Raw genomic sequence first — 17,500 nt, 5'->3', positions numbered from 1 at the left:
ACAAGAGACAACAAACAGAGAACATCAGTCGTCCTTGTTGTCGAGTCCTTCTTCGCTCCGACCTTTTTCTTACTCGTGAATAAAAACGGTCTGACTCCGTTGGTCGTTCCGTCCCAGCAGCCACCTGGGCTCCGCTCCTCCTGTGTTTACCGGCTGGTCGCAGCGCCGACTGAAGCTTTTTGTGTTTGTGAGGATGTGGAGGCGTTTTTTTATTTAAAGACACGTTGGTGACAGTGTGTTCCTGCAGGCCCCCCTCAGCCCCCCCCCTTCCCCCCAGACCTCTCTCTGATGTCAGTCCAGAGAATCGAGGGTGTGGGGGGGGGGGGGGGGGGGGTTCAGAGTGAAAAGATGCTTCAGATCACAGCTGGTCAGAGTCACATCTGAATAAAACACTTCCTGACAAACAGTCTCCGCACAGCTGAAACTCCTCCCACGTTACTTTAAGACTCTTGAACTGTTAAGAGGTCGAGTCTGACGGGACGGATCGCAGGGAAACGAGTCGAAAACAGAGAGAAGTGTGGAATTTATTTATTTGAAGCTCTAAACCACAACTTCAAACTTTGATATGTTTCTCGTATAAATCGAAGATGTAGATTCTTGTTTGTTACCACAGCAACTAAAATAGAAGTCCTAGATCTATCTAATCTAAGTTTTAAAGTCGCAGACAAACTCCTGCTCACTTTCTAAACATCGACAACGTTTGTTTTTCCTTCAGTTCAGACGAGGGCTCGACCGATACTAACACCGATATATCGGCCGATATCTTTCTCGGATCTGTGTTTGATCTGTAGAGATAGATTTAGATATTTATTGTGTTGATCCCTCAGTTATCAAACACTTGAAGACGAGATGGTCACTCAGCTGGAAAGTAACTGAGCATGTACGTGCATCACCGCTCGACACTCTGCAGAGTGATGATGCTTGTTGTAATCCATATAGCGCCCCCTGCTGGTGACAGAACCGCTAGTGTTATAAAATGAAACTCAAATGAAATGGTTACACTGGTGAATGAATCAAGTTATATCAGTGTATATCTGAGATAAAATGAGCCGATACTAAGAGTCACTGCTTATGCTGATATCGGCCGATGTTATCGTCTGTCTGATAAATCGGTCGGGCTCGAGTTCAGACTTGGTGACGGCAGCTTTTCATGTTTGGTTTCTACCTCCTGCGTGGTGCCGAGAGAACGCTGGAGTTCAAAACGTTGGTGCCTTTTGATACCACGTGGTTTAAGACGATACTATCGCCGATAAGAATCGAAGAGTTTAAAAACAAGTCTGCAAACTGAAAGTAGTTTGAAGCGTTCTGTAAAACATCCCCCACCCTGCAGCATGAACCTTCACCTGTTCACACACACACACACACACACACACACACACACACACACACACACACACACAGACACACAGAGGAGGAAGTCAGTGTGTTTGCTCTCTCTTCATTGTTTCCTGTAATAAACTGCAGTCTGTCTTTGTGAGCGGCCCTCCGTCCTATCAGCTGCTTCACCTTTATTTGCCGTCACAGACGGCCCCCCCCTCCCGGGGCCCCTGTCAGCACACTGTTTACAGAGCAGATTCTTTGGCTGAGCAAACAGCCGTACCCCCTGCCGCCCCGGCTCAAACATGGCGGCTGGCGTTCCTTCACACGCTGAGACTGACGGCTCCTCGAGCCGCCACGCTCTGCTCGCCGGCGTGCTCAGACTCGCCAAATATGCAGCGACCAGAGACCCCGCAGCCCCCTAGAGTGTCAGGAGTTAAAGGGCCAGACTGCTGCAAGTCCAAACTCCACCTCACATTCCTGCTCCCAAATCCTCGTTCTTAGAGAGAGGGAGAGAGAGAGAGAGAGAGAGAAAGAGGGAGACAGAGACACACACAGACAGAGAGAGAGAGAGGGAGACAGAGAGAGAGAGACACACACAGACAGAGAGAGAGAGAGAGAGGGAGACAGAGAGAGAGGGAGACAGAGACACACACAGACAGAGAGAGAGAGAGAGGGAGACAGAGACAGATAGAGAGAGAGACAGAGACACACACAGACAGAGAGAGAGAGACACACACAGACAGAGAGAGAGAGAGAGGGAGACAGAGAGAGAGAGACACACACAGACAGAGAGAGAGAGAGAGAGGGAGACAGAGAGAGAGAGACACACACAGACAGAGAGAGAGAGAGAGAGGGAGACAGAGAGAGAGAGACACACACAGACAGAGAGAGAGAGAGAGAGGGAGACAGAGAGAGAGGGAGACAGAGACACACACAGACAGAGAGAGAGAGAGAGGGAGACAGAGACAGATAGAGAGAGAGACAGAGACACACACAGACAGAGAGAGAGAGAGAGAGGGAGACAGAGAGAGGGAGAGAGTTAGAGAGAGAGTTAGAGAGAGAGACAGAGAACTAGGAACCAGATTAAAGATGACATATTAAAACTGGCCCTGAAATGTTTTAAAGTATTGAATCTAAATGAGAGAAAGGTAAACATGAGTACTGATTTGGTCTCTTCTTCTTCTCTGCAGGTAAGGCCTTCGACATCACCTACGTGCGGCTCAAGTTCCACACCAGCCGCCCGGAGAGCTTCGCCATCTACAAGCGGACGAGGGAGGGGGGCCCCTGGGTGCCGTACCAGTACTACAGCGGCTCCTGCGAGAAGACTTACCAGAAGGCGGGTCGAGGCTTCATCCGCACCGGAGAAGACGAGCAGCACGCGCTCTGCACCGACGACTTCAGCGACATCTCGCCGCTCACCGGGGGGAACGTGGCCTTCTCCACGCTGGAGGGCCGGCCCAGCGCCTACAACTTCGACAACAGCCCCGTCCTGCAGGTAAGAGCCCCACCGAGGTCACGCAGACAGAAAACACAGGAGGCGGAGCTTGTAGACTGTTTGAGTCTGCAGGTCGTCTCTCTAGTGTTTTCTTAGAAACTGCCGTCTTCAGATGAATGTGAAGCGTGAAGCAGAGCCAGGACACGAGGGATGTGCTGTGTTAGAAACCTGGAAGCAGCATCCTGAAGTATCGGAAAGCTACTTTACTGACTTTGTGTCTTAGTTTGAGTCGTGTTAGTCAGAAACAGACTGAACACTCTGAGATTTCTCTTTGATGGAGTCGGGGATTGTTTATACTTCATGTCCACGTTGTGTACTCGATGAAGTGTACGGAGCACTCAAAAGCCCCGTTTCCACCAAGCGGTCTGGTTCAGTTCAGTACCCATTTTATTGGCGTTTTCCACCGTCAAGTTGGGAATGGTTCTAAAATGAGTGATCCATAACGTCCTACTTTTTTGGTACCCTTCTGTTGAGGGGCTGAGCGTACTGATCCGACCATAGAGGGTCCCTTTTGTTTACTGTGTCCCTCAGTGTTTCCCCTAGGTTTACAGCTTTTGGGGGGGGGGAGGTGCGGGCAGACGGGCGCCAACACAAACACTTGAAGGATACTGTCCCTGTTCTTCTTCTTTGTTGAACTTAATTAATAGCGGGCTACACTGTGTCGTGCTGCTATGATGTCACACTATTGCACAGCTGACGCAGCTATCTCCATCTGGTTTAGACTCCGCCTCTCGAATAAGGGGACGGCTAGCTGTGGAAACTCAAGAGATCAGGGTTTACCGTACTGTACTGAACTGGACTGAACTTAACCGGACCGCTTGTTGGAAACAGGGCTAAAGGAACTGTACAGACTGCCTAGTTTAAGTGCGATGTCAGCCCATCCATGCATAGCAACCTGCTGCACTCCGAGAGAGAGAGAGAGAGAGAGAGAGAGAGAGAGACTCCCTCGTTAATATCATCACTAACGAGCGCTGCACTGAAGCTGTGTGAACATACCAGAATGGAGCTGTTTTAAAGATGATTTCTTCTATATGATTTCGAGATCAAAGTCTACAGTGTGACGAGATCAAAGTCTGCAGTGTGACGGTGACGAGATCAAAGTCTACAGTGTGACGAGATCAAAGTCTGCAGTGTGACGGTGACGAGATCAAAGTCTACAGTGTGACGAGATCAAAGGCTACAGTGTGACGGTGACGAGATCAAAGTCTACAGTGTGACGAGATCAAAGTCTGCAGTGTGACAAGATCAAAGTCTGCAGTGTGACGGTGACGAGATCAAAGTCTACAGTGTGACGAGATCAAAGTCTACAGTGTGACGGTGACGAGATCAAAGTCTACAGTGTGACGGTGACGAGATCAAAGTCTACAGTGTGACGTGACGAGATCAAAGTCTACAGTGTGACGAGATCAAAGTCTAGTGTGACAAGATCAAAGTCTACAGTGTGACGAGATCAAAGTCTACAGTGTGACGTGACGAGATCAAAGTCTACAGTGTGACGAGATCAAAGTCTACAGTGTGACGTGACGAGATCAAAGTCTACAGTGTGACGAGATCAAAGTCTACAGTGTGACGTGACGAGATCAAAGTCTACAGTGTGACGTGACGAGATCAAAGTCTACAGTGTGATGGTGACGAGATCAAAGTCTACAGTGTGACGTGACGAGATCAAAGTCTACAGTGTGACGAGATCAAAGTCTACAGTGTGACGTGACAAGATCAAAGTCTACAGTGTGACGAGATCAAAGTCTAGTGTGACAAGATCAAAGTCTACAGTGTGACGAGATCAAAGTCTAGTGTGACGAGATCAAAGTCTACAGTGTGACGAGATCAAAGTCTACAGTGTGACGAGATCAAAGTCTACAGTGTGACGTGACGAGATCAAAGTCTACAGTGTGACGTGACGAGATCAAAGTCTACAGTGTGACGAGATCAAAGTCTAGTGTGACAAGATCAAAGTCTACAGTGTGACGAGATCAAAGTCTAGTGTGACAAGATCAAAGTCTACAGTGTGACGAGATCAAAGTCTACAGTGTGACGAGATCAAAGTCTACAGTGTGGCAAGATCAAAGTCTACAGTGTGATGGTGACGAGATCAAAGTCTACAGTGTGACGTGACGAGATCAAAGTCTACAGTGTGACGAGATCAAAGTCTACAGTGTGACGAGATCAAAGTCTACAGTGTGACGAGATCAAAGTCTACAGTGTGACGAGATCAAAGTCTACAGTGTGACGGTGACGAGATCGAAGTCTGCAGTGTGACGAGATCAAAGTCTACAGTGTGACGGTGACGAGATCAAAGTCTGCAGTGTGACGAGATCAAAGTCTATAGTGTGACGGTGACGAGATCAAAGTCTACAGTGTGACGAGATCAAAGTCTACAGTGTGACGAGATCAAAGTCTGCAGTGTGACGAGATCAAAGTCTACAGTGTGACGGTGACGAGATCAAAGTCTGCAGTGTGACGAGATCAAAGTCTACAGTGTGACGGTGACGAGATCAAAGTCTACAGTGTGACGAGATCAAAGTCTACAGTGTGATGGTGACGAGATCAAAGTCTACAGTGTGACGAGATCAAAGTCTACAGTGTGACGAGATCAAAGTCTACAGTGTGACGTGACGAGATCAAAGTCTGCAGTGTGACAAGATCAAAGTCTACAGTGTGACGAGATCAAAGTCTACAGTGTGACGAGATCAAAGTCTACAGTGTGACGAGATCAAAGTCTACAGTGTGACGTGACGAGATCAAAGTCTACAGTGTGACGAGATCAAAGTCTACAGTGTGACGTGATCAAAGTCTACAGTGTGACGTGATCAAAGTCTACAGTGTGACGAGATCAAAGTCTACAGTGTGACGGTGACGAGATCAAAGTGTGACTCACTCTCTGAGTGCGTGCAGCTGAGGAGAATCGCTCTGTGCTCTATCTTTAGTTAAACACGTCTCCTCCTCTGTCTGTCTGCCCACCGCTCCCATGTTTCAACTCATGACATCCTCTTCAGAACCGTGAAACACTGTCACACCCAGCTTATCAGCATTTTTATAACCGGAGGCGTGTCGGTGATCTGTTGACCCGACACGCCTCTGGGAAACATCTTAGTTATTCTGCTGCATCAAGCGGATAGCTGTTAACAACGTCCAGCCTGGAAGTCCTTTACCTGTCCTCTGCCTCTGGTCACTTCCTGTCAGCACCTGTGCTCTGCCTCTGGTCACTTCCTGTCAGCACCTCTGGTCACTTCCTGTCAGCACCTGTGCTCTGCCTCTGGTCACTTCCTGTCAGCACCTCTGGTCACTTCCTGTCAGCACCTGATACATGAATTGTCAGAATAAACAGATTAAATCAGAGCTTCTCTTTAATGTTACTGTGTAAATCAGTGAGTTAGTGGAAGCGACGACTGGAGTCTCAGATCTTTTGACAGGATGTGAGGGCTCTGTCTCCGAGGTGTTTTATGTTGAAAGTTCAGTTCTGTCTGTGGCTTTGACTCTTCCTCAGAGAAGTTCTCCACATAAACACTGAGTGACACATTTCATGACTAAACACGAACGCACGTTTGCAGAGAGAGAAACCGCCTGAAGTGACTCACTGAGTGACCGAGTGAACATTCAGAATAAAAGCTGTCTGAAATGCAAGTAGTGTCAAACTAAGAATAAAAACGTGCTTTTACTTTGAAAAGCATGCTGGATGCACACTCGGTGCTGCTTCGGCTGCTTTGGCTCACAGTGCTCTGCAACTCTTGTTCTTCACGGCCTCCAGAGTGACCATCGCTCACGCTCTCGTCTATGAGCTGCACATTTACTCGCTCAGTCCAAAGATACTGCCAAGTGTCTCGACATGTTGCTAGGCGACGCCCCCGAGTTTCCCACTGCAGCAGCAGCAGCTCGAGTTTGGTTCCACTGACCTGCAGCTGCACGAAGGACACCTCTTCCTCCTCCTCCTCATGTCCTCCCTCCTCCTCCTCTTCCTCCTCCTCCTCATGTTCTCCCTCCTCCTCCTCCTCTTCCCCTCCCCCCTCCTCCCCCTCCTCAGCATGTTTGTGTTTCCATGTTGCTTCACTGCCTGTGGTTGACGTTGCTTCATCTCTGGAAAGTCTGTTTTCATTCTTCTCTCCTCGCTGTCTGTTGCACAAGTTTCTCCTCTCTCTCTCTCTCTCCTCTGCTCCCACGATGTTTTTATTTCACTTGGGATCCCTAACCACTTCCTGTTTCTGTGCTTGACTTCATGTCCTAACCTTCACTCTACTAGAAGCTCCTTACTTTATTTCTAAATAAAAGCACACAGCAAGTAAAGTACTCTCAGCTTGAGACAGGACAAACCTTCAAAATAAAAGCGTTTATTTTGAAGTGCAATTCTAAAAAGTGAATCACTTGACAGCCTTGAAGTATATTAATGTGTTCAGTTAGGCTGAGTCAGCATTTCCCACATGGCAACCATCATGGATGGGACTCCAAAGCCCCCTGCAGGAACAGACGGGGGGGACGTTTTCCAACCTTTCTCAGACTTTTAGTAACACAGTCATGAACGTTCGGAGGGCTCTGAAGAGTGGTCCCCCTCTTCTGATATATGTTTAATAAAATGTGAGCTCGTACTTCCTGTGATGGAGGTTTCAGGTCTAACAGCCTCCCTGATGTGTCTCCAACACCCCTCGGTGTAAATGAACAGATTTAGCCCCCCGGCCGCGCTCTAAACTTCCTTATTTGACTCGTCGGCATGAAGCTATTTATACCGAAGCTGTGCACTCTTTGGAGGCGTCAGACGGCTCTTTGACATTCCTGCCGTCTGTCATCTCTGAGCTCCGGGAGGGAAATAACCACCAGCTGAGACCGTCCGCCGCAGCAACCCGTTTGGCCGCCGACCAGCTCGAACTCTTGTTTTATTCTGGAGCCTCGCTCTGAAACATTTTAGGATCCGGACCCCCTTAAAATAAAGCAGCTTCTACGTAGAAGTGTCGGCTATCTGAGGGCTGAGTTTCCACCCCTGAAGTTCTCAGATTGTCGATAAATGTCAGAAATCTGAGAGAGAACGCCTCCCGGGACATCGGCAGAAAGACGAACAACTGACATGACGAGTTCTGTCCCTCAGTGGTCGTCTTCAGAAGTCTCGTTCAGTTACCTCATCAGCAGGTGTCTGGTTCTGTTGGAGGTTTCTGCCTGTTAAAGGACGTGTTTCCATCTCATGGTGGATTCATGTTGTTTCTCTGTGAATGAAAAAACAAACGGGACGCTCTACGTCTGCACCGGGTTGAAGTTTGCCTTGTTTGAACGCAGAGTTTAGGCTCTGCTAACATTTGAGGTTACACCAAGCTCCCAGTAGGTGTGAGGTCCTCTGTCAAGTCTGGTTGTCATGGTGATGGTCTGTGTCTGTAGTGTTCAACCTCGGTGACTGATTACTGTCTTCATGTACTGAGGTCATGTAATGTTCTTCTACTTCCATTCAGCTCACTCCACCACCCGACCCGCCCACCATGGGGTCCAGAGCCTTCAGCATCCGTTACACATCCCTAAAACTGACTCTCTCTCCATTTTTAAATCTCATCTCCAAACATCTTTTTACAGGTTCAGTCTGACCGTTATCCATCCTGTCGATTTGTCTTTTCAATGTTGATTTTACCGATTTACTGTAACTTTGTTGAACATGCAGGTCGAGGGTTCGATCCCTAGCTCCTACCACCAACTGTCCGATGTGTCCTTGGGCAAGACACTAAACCCCAAGTTGCTCCTGCTGCTTTGCCATCAGCGTGTGAATGTTTATGAATGGATGAGTTAATACTGATGGACTCTTTACTCAGCGGCCTCTACCATCAGCGTGTGAATGTGTATGAATGGATGAGTTACTCCTGATGGACTCTTTACTCAGCAGCCTCTACCATCAGTGTGTGAATGTGTATGAATGGATGAGTTACTCCTGATGGACTCTTTACTCAGCAGCCTCTACCATCAGTGTGTGAATGTGTATGAATGGATGAGTTAATACTGATGGACACTTTACACAGCGGCCTCTACCATCAGTGTGTGAATGTGTATGAATGGATGAGTTAATACTGATGGACTCTTTACTCAGCGGCCTCTACCATCAGTGTGTAAATGTGTATGAATGGATGAGTTAATACTGATGGACTCTTTACTCAGCGGCCTCTACCATCAGTGTGTGAATGTGTATGAATGGATGAGTTAATACTGATGGACTCTTTACTCAGCGGCCTCTACCATCAGTGTGTGAATGTGTATGAATGGATGAGTTAATACTGATGGACTCTTAACACAGCGGCCTCTACCATCAGTGTGTGAATGTGTATGAATGGATGAGTTAATACTGATGGACTCTTTACTCAGCGGCCTCTACCATCAGTGTGTGAATGTGTATGAATGGATGAGTTAATACTGATGGACTCTTAACACAGCGGCCTCTACCATCAGTGTGTGAATGTATGAATGGATGAGTTAATACTGATGGACTCTACTCAGCAGCCTCTACCATCAGCGTGTGAATGTGTATGAATGGATGAGTTAATACTGATGGACTCTTTACTCAGCGGCCTCTACCATCAGCGTGTGAATGTGTATGAATGGATGAGTTAATACTGATGGACTCTTTACTCAGCGGCCTCTACCATCAGCGTGTGAATGTGTATGAATGGATGAGTTAATACTGATGGACTCTTTACTCAGCGGCCTCTACCATCAGCGTGTGAATGTGTATGAATGGATGAGTTAATACTGATGGACTCTTTACTCAGCGGCCTCTACCATCAGCGTGTGAATGTGGAGGTGTGACCTGCGGTGTAAAAACCAGTCATCAGAAGTCCAGAGAAGATCTAGGGTTAGTAATAAAGAACCTCGGGCCCTGACAGTCTGAGCTCTTGTTCTCAGGCTGCTGCAGCTCAGCTGAATGTTTGAGCGTCCCAGAGGACTGTTGGAGTTTAGGCTCAGTTCTTCCTTTTAGAAAAACACGTGTTTCAGCGGAGGCGTTCCTCACGGCCACAGAGCCGCTGCACATGATTGATAGCAAACAAATGTTCAGTATAAACAGTGTTGACTCAGCCGAGGACCACGAGAGCTTCCTGGACGGACAGTCTGAAGAGCTGCAGCTGCCGGACGGACGATAGGACAAGTTTATTCTGCATGAATCATCGAGAGAGGGAGAGAGAAACTTGGGGAGTTACAGGGCGCAGGAAGCTTCCAGATAACTGACCAGCTGAGAAAGCAGCTGCAGAAAGTTTTCAACAATGACAATCCTTCATGAGAGCCAAATGTCAAGCAGAAAGCGGCACCCTGCCAAACACTGAACCTCCATCAGTTTGAGGATAAACATCTAGTGATGTGGAAGCTAATCTGTCCTACAAGCTAACGGTGACTTCACAGTGGAAGATTTGAAATTACATCAAAGAGACTCAAACTACTACGAGAAATAATACGATATCAAACAACATGACATCCCACCTGATACATCTTTATATGACACGATATGATGTGATTTGAAACAGTACGATATGACACGACACAAAATGAGACAATCCAATCCAAAACAATACAATGAACATTACGACACGACTCGTTACGATACTCTACATTACGATATGATGCGTTGTATGACACGGCCGAGAATGTGACTGAACAGATCTCCAAAAGGCTCCAACACAACTTAGAGGTTAAAGGTCAGGGACTGAATTAGCTGATGGGACACCTAGCGGACAGCTAGCAGCTTACACCTGTCACTATGAGGCCACGCCCCCTATTTCTACATCCCTTTAAACCTTAATAAAATGTAAACAGTTGAAGAGATAAATGAGCTCTAGAGACCCAAACTGTTTTTGTACCAGGATGTAAACATGTTTATTTTAACATGGGGCTCTATGGGGACTGACTCACTGCAGGAGACAGACTCTAGTGGACACTGGAGGAACTGCAGCTGTAAAGTTAGACATTTTAACATAGAGCTCTATGAGGACTGACTCACTGCAGGAGACAGACTCTAGTGGACACTGGAGGAACTGCAGCTGTAAAGTTGGACATTTTAACATAGAGCTCTATGAGGACTGACTCACTGCAGGAGACAGACTCTAGTGGACACTGGAGGAACTGCAGCTGTAAAGTTGTACATTTTAACATGGGGCTCTATGGGGACTGACTCACTGCAGGAGACAGACTCTAGTGGACACTGGAGGAACTGCAGCTGTAAAGTTGTACATTTTAACATGGGGCTCTATGGGGACTGACTCACTGCAGGAGACAGACTCTAGTGGACACTGGAGGAACTGCAGCTGTAAAGTTAGACATTTTAACATGGGGCTCTATGGGGACTGACTCACTGCAGGAGACAGACTCTAGTGGACACTGGAGGAACTGCAGCTGTAAAGTTAGACATTTTAACATGGGGCTCTATGAGGACTGACTCACTGCAGGAGACAGACTCTAGTGGACACTGGAGGAACTGCAGCTGTAAAGTTGGACATTTTAACATGGAGCTCTATGAGGACTGACTCACTGCAGGAGACAGACTCTAGTGGACACTGGAGGAACTGCAGCTGTAAAGTTAGACATTTTAACATAGGGCTCTATGAGGACTGACTCACTGCAGGAGACAGACTCTAGTGGACACTGGAGGAACTGCAGCTGTAAAGTTAGACATTTTAACATGGAGCTCTATGGGGACTGACTCACTGCAGGAGACAGACTCTAGTGGACACTGGAGGAACTGCAGCTGTAAAGTTGGACATTTTAACATGGGGCTCTATGAGGACTGACTCACTGCAGGAGACAGACTCTAGTGGACACTGGAGGAACTGCAGCTGTAGAGTTTGACATTTTAACATGGGGCTCTATGAGGACTGACTCACTGCAGGAGACAGACTCTAGTGGACACTGGAGGAACTGCAGCTGTAGAGTTTGACATTTTAACATAGAGCTCTATGGGGACTGACTCACTGCAGGAGACAGACTCTAGTGGACACTGGAGGAACTGACGTTGCTGCTAGCGTTGACCACGCACATGAGGACAAAACTTAAACCATGTTGCCTCGTCCTTCTTGTCTTTAGTCTTATTTTGAACTGTTTTTGTAGGAAGCAGGATATAAGTTAAGGGCGTAGTTAAATGTGTAACGATGGATGGAAAAGAATTAAATCAATCGTAGCAGTAAACGTCACGGAGACACGGATGATAAACTGTGAAAATAAGAAACACAAAACGAGGGGGAAGTGATGAACTTCATGTCTTAAACCTCGGTGAAACAGTTTCTTGAGCTGAGAGAAAAAAAGCCGCGGTTGAATCAGAAATCTGTTCCACATTCTCAGCAGTTATACAAGGATTTAACATCGGCGTGCAAAGTCACAAGGAGAGGAGGCAGACGTTTTCCTGTGTGGGAGGATAAAAGAAGTTCAACCTGAACATGATTTAAAACGTGCAACCACAGAAAGTCAAACGGTAATATCGGAGACGTTTTTAACCCCTGCTGTTTCCTCTGTGGACACATTGCTTAGCAGTGTTTTATCACTTTGCAAACATGACGGTTAAATCTCCTGTTAGCTCTGGAGACAGATTTGCTGTGTGAGACAGGGGCCAATCAGCTGTCAGCAGATATTTTAACTGTTTCCTGCTGACGTTGGAAGTCTGATCATTTTCTTGGAGACATTTGGAAAGACGGTGCTGAACCAAGGGGTCTCCTGGCAGCGTGGAGGTTCATTAAAACTCCTCTGTCAGAGTCGGGGCTGTGCTGGTTCTGACAGACTCTTTGGGTTCACATCTTTGTTTGTCCTCAAGCAGCTGCTGCTACGAGCTCGATAAAAACCTCCAGGCCTGATAAGCTTCCTGCTGATACTGAACAAAGCTATCGCCGGCCTTCACTCTCAGTTTCCCATGAGTCTTTTCTCCCAGGCGGGACGTTGGGTAACTCTCTTTATCCTCCCCGATGATACAACAAACTGTAACAGGTGTCCCGCAGTAATTCTCTCCAGCTGGCTCTCGTATTCATAACGCCAAGAAAGTAATTCCATTTCACAAAAAAATGTCACAGTTTGAGCGCCTGTTTGTGGCCGTGCGTCACTGTGCCTGAGTGTTTCCCACAGCCTGAAGACCCAAAAACACGCCTCTGTTTGCAGCTTCATGAGCCAAGCTTTCAGAGATTTCAGGAACTTTATGTCTGAGGAATCTTTAAGTCCACATCTGTGTTTGCTTCAGCCAGAAGAGAGGCTGCAGGGAGGAGGGTCCAGAGAGGGTAACATTCAGAACGACGGGTTATATTGTGATCAAGTCGTTCATGTTTCCTTTGAGATCAATGAGAGCTGACTTTTCATCCAGCGCCATCATGAGCTCAACTTTTTATTACTTCCGATACTTTGGCTTCTAACTCCTGCATACCTTTATGAAATGTCCTCATGGCTAAGCTGTACTTTGGGTTAGCTGGGATTGTTCCATTGTCTTCAATGCTTCTGCTTAAAAACATCTGAGCAGGCAAAAGACGGAGAGGATGGACTTTTCTCATCATTGGGGGGTTTGTAGACGGACTAGGGACACATATTAGAGTTAGAGGAACATGGGAAAGAGGATTTAGCATCATATGCGATCCTTAGAGTGCACTCGCACTCGGCCCAGTTGTCCCATACTGTGCTAAAGCCTGATTGCCCCCCCTCCCCATTCCCCCACTGGCCTGCGGTCACACTGCTCCAGGACTAACCGGGCCTGAGCACGGTTACCTAACCTACCTTACATTGTACATAACGTCGTAATACAACACGTGCATGACTTTATGAAGCGTGCTCAGTCTACAAGACAGACGGACTCAGGCAGTGGAATCAGCGTCGTCTCATCAGAGAACGACTCTGAGAACATGGCCGCTACTTTACTGATTTTGTGTTTTATTCTGAGTCATGTTAGTCAGATACAGACAGAACACTCTGAGATTTCTCCATAATGAAGGCGGGGATCGATTATATGTGGTGTCCACGTTGAGCACACCTTCTCATCGACTGGATTTTGGGGGTTAAACCCGCTCGGGCACGGCAGGGATTGCCGAGTGTTAGCGCGCCCTTAAAAAGTTCAACTGTAGACTCAGAAAGCTGATTAGATTTGCAGGAGAAAATAATAAAGTATCTAAATAATCTAAAGAGCAGAGGGTCAGAAATGTGTCTATATTGTGTTTCTTCTTTTCACCTCAAACAGCTGTTTCAGGTGTTTTATAAAATAACCAGAAGAAACTCATCTCGCAGGCTGCGTGGACGCTTTAATGGCGTCCTGCACGACCTGCAGCGTTTAGTAGGTTTGAGGTTTTGGCTGTTTTGGAAGAGCAACATAAAGTTTTGTCTCCCACCATTATGTTTATATGTTTGTTTTGTCGGGACAAAGATTTAACAATCTTTGAATGAAGGACGCGAACGAGGAGCGGCGTGTAGACGCTGTGATGTCTGACTGATGCTCTGCTGGCTGACACACCGTCTGCACAATGTGTTTGCTGATTGATCAACAGGCCTCGTGTCTCTAACAGTGTGTCCATGTTGTGTCTTTTTGCAGGACTGGGTGACCGCCACAGATATCAGAGTGACCCTGAACAGGCTCAACACGTTCGGAGACGAGGTTTTCAACGACCCCAAGGTCCTCAAGTCCTACTACTACGCTATCTCCGACTTCGCTGTGGGAGGAAGGTAAAGAGCTTGGGGAGGACTTAGTGCAAACTTAGGGCTGTTTTATGATTCTGGTCAAAAATCGTAAAGCTAATGACTCCTGTTTCATTACCATGGCAACAAGAATAGAAGTCCTAGACACCCGATGGTGGGTGATTTCTTAATTTTAATGAAAAAGATTGCAGACAAACCTCTGCACACCGTCTCAAATGTTCATAAACATTGCTCAGTGTGCAGGAGTTTCCTCACACGTCTTATGAAATACATGTCCTTGACCACCTTTCTGTGTGGTCTGCTTCCCTGAGGCTTGCACTGGAATCCACATGAGAACACCTTTTCCTGCACGTCAGAAAAAAAAGGTCTGGACAGGCATTACGGGAGTGTGAAACAGGCTCCCTCAGCAGCCATAATCTGTCTGAAATGTGGAACAGATTTCCATTACACAGCCAGCATTCCTGACATTCCTGGCAGGCAGGGCGGGATTACAGGGAGACCGGAATGGGGCGGATCGACCGCCATGACGGGCGGAAGAAAAGGGGAAGAGTCGCGAGCTGGAGCACCTGTCAGAGCGCCAGAGTTCAGCCTTTATTTATCCAAGGAGGGGTTTGTGAGGAGTCTTTTCCTCTGTCAGCTCCGCCCTCATCTACCTGAACCTGTTCACCTGAGAGCTGAGCTGGATTTGTCGGCTCATGTTTCTTTAACGTGCAGCTCAGGGGCAGTCGTATCTGGAAAACGTCTCTTTCTTTTTTATGATCAAGAGTGCATTTACAAACAGCGTGGCGCTGACATCTTCCAAAGTACATATAATAAATGCAAAGGTGAAAATCCCAAACTGTAAGGACTGTCTCCGAGCTGACTTGGAGCCATAGCTCAAAAAAAGTTTTCTAGTTGCTAAACAAAACTTTAAGCTAATAAGCTAATTTAATGAGGACCAACCAAGCCCCCAGGAAGTGCACCGAACCTTCAAGCCAATGAGAAGACTTTGACTATTAGCTGTAAAATTAGCATTTTATCTTGAACTATTAGCTACTTATGTTCTTTATGTCTTCTCGTGTAAGCATTCGTACTTTTAGCCCTAAAGTTAAACTTTTCAATATGGTAGTTATCTAGCGTTAGCTTTTTGCTAATTTTGACTTTGCGTTCTGGCTGTCACTTTCGTTATCGAAGTCTGGTTGCTAACCTACAGTAAGTCAAATCTAATAGAGAACTATGGAAAAAATAATAGGCTAACTAAGAAGGCTAACGGTAGAAAAGCCAAAGTTGGAGACAAAAGTGTTGTTGTTATTGCTAACAGAGAGCTAACAGAAGATAGCCACTAGAGCAGCTACGAGTCCAATTCAAGCTAACAGTCTAGTCGCTAACCTAAGTAACTTTACAGCTAACAGTCAGGAGGCAAACAATAGATATCTAGCCAATAGTAGAAGAGATAAGAGTCTAACTTTGAAGCTAACAGTTGTAACAGAAGGCTAACTGTTGTAACCCAGTTAAAGATTAAAAGCTAACTTCAGAGCTAACAGAAGGCTAACAGGTAATAGCTAAAGTCAGAGCTAAAGGTTTAGTTGCTAACATATGGCAATGCTAACAGTTGATCAAGGACAGTTTATCTACTTTTTGGGACTTCATGTCGATGTATAAATAAACTTGGAACAGTTAGCTTCCTTCATGTTGGTGCAGGCTCGTGTGCAGAATCTCAGCTGACAATCTAACAAAGACTAATTTCCTGAATGCGGCTCACAGACCGCACATGATCATTTAACTCGTGACTGTTTAGATATTTCCTGAATAAATGTTTTTTAAATAAATTTGCAGCGTTTTATGCATTCCTCCTCTGCTGTGTTCAAAGCTGAACAAACAGAGCTGAACGGGGGAGACATTTTTCAAATGCTAGCTTTTGATCCTGCCTGAAATCAGATAAAGAAATAAAAACCATCCTACAAATGTCGACATTTAGTCCTGCATTTTGTGTAGCAGTCCAGTTTTTGTAGTCTCTTCAATGCCTCTTCTCGTGCGTTGTCAGTTTTTCCACAGCTCTCTGCCAAGCAACACCTGAGACAATAATCAAAGGTGGCTGCAGAGCAAGTCCGGTCCTGTTGTGAGGGGCTCTCCCCCCCGCAGGAAGTTTAACAAAACCTTTCCTCAGAGCCACAGAGAGGAAAAACTTCTTCAGACCCAAGAACAATACCAACACCAAACCGTTCTCTGGTTTCTTTGGCAGAGCGCTGAGAGGCTTTAGGCCTCAAATCAGGAGCATGAGGTTTTTACAGAGAAAGAGGAATAAAACGAGTGTCTCAGTGAATCTGAATCCAAACTTTAAGTAAGGCTGTCAAAATGTCCAATACTTTTTTTCCTTATTTATGTCGCATATTTCAACAACAAGGCAATTCAAAGTGCTTCACACAAGACATCAGAAGCATCATGACAGGAAAAAATAAACATTAAAATAGGCAATTTAAAAATCACTGAAACAAACAATATTCCTATAAAATCTGAAAATATGTTAAAATAAAATTAATTGAATTAAATACAATTAAAATAGAAATGTAAAAAGAGTTATATAATAACACAACAATGCAGCCAACCCTTAAAGAGACAGTAGCTGAAATGAAGCGTTTCAGTCAGAGGCTGAAATGAGGGATTTTACTGACAGCAGTATCAGAGACATCAGGAGGTTTTTGATCTACACATCTCACAACACTACTCTACAGGTGTACCAGAGTGACCTCATTCATGATGACAGTGGGGGAAATAGATCTCCTTTAATGATCGATGGTCATGAAGAGATCCTGACCTGTAAAAAACAACATCTGTTGTTTAAGACAGAAGAATGAGTCCATCGAAAACTGAAAGGAAACTCCTGCACACTGAATAACTTGAAACAAAACACAGATCTTTTGTGCACTTCAGATAATTACCTGGAGTTGGAAAAGTTGAAAAGTTAGTTTGGAATGTTTGAAGTTACCAAACATTAGGTGTCTATGAGTTTTACTTTTGTTGCCATGGTAACCAACAGGTATCGATATCATTCGTTTTGTACCTTCTGACGATGTTTAACGAGTCTCACATTAACGTTTGTTTTCATCT

At 46.0% G+C, this 17,500-nt stretch overlaps 1 protein-coding gene across 1 annotated transcript in view; it reads left to right on the top strand.

The window, feature by feature from the left end:
• The window catches only part of lamc1 (laminin, gamma 1), a 62,851-nt gene that overhangs the window by 27,938 nt on the left and 17,413 nt on the right, over positions 1-17,500 (top strand). Inside the window, exons 2-3 of the mRNA XM_061043563.1 lie at positions 2,511-2,815; positions 14,310-14,440. Coding sequence (XP_060899546.1) covers positions 2,511-2,815; positions 14,310-14,440 — 436 coding nt within the window. The remainder of the gene's footprint in view (positions 1-2,510; positions 2,816-14,309; positions 14,441-17,500) is intronic.

This window comes from Labrus mixtus, chromosome 8, assembly GCF_963584025.1.
Source record: "Labrus mixtus chromosome 8, fLabMix1.1, whole genome shotgun sequence".
NCBI lineage: Eukaryota > Metazoa > Chordata > Actinopteri > Labriformes > Labridae > Labrus > Labrus mixtus.
Note: the sequence above shows the minus strand (reverse complement) of the source record. Positions and strands in the feature narration are given on the sequence as shown.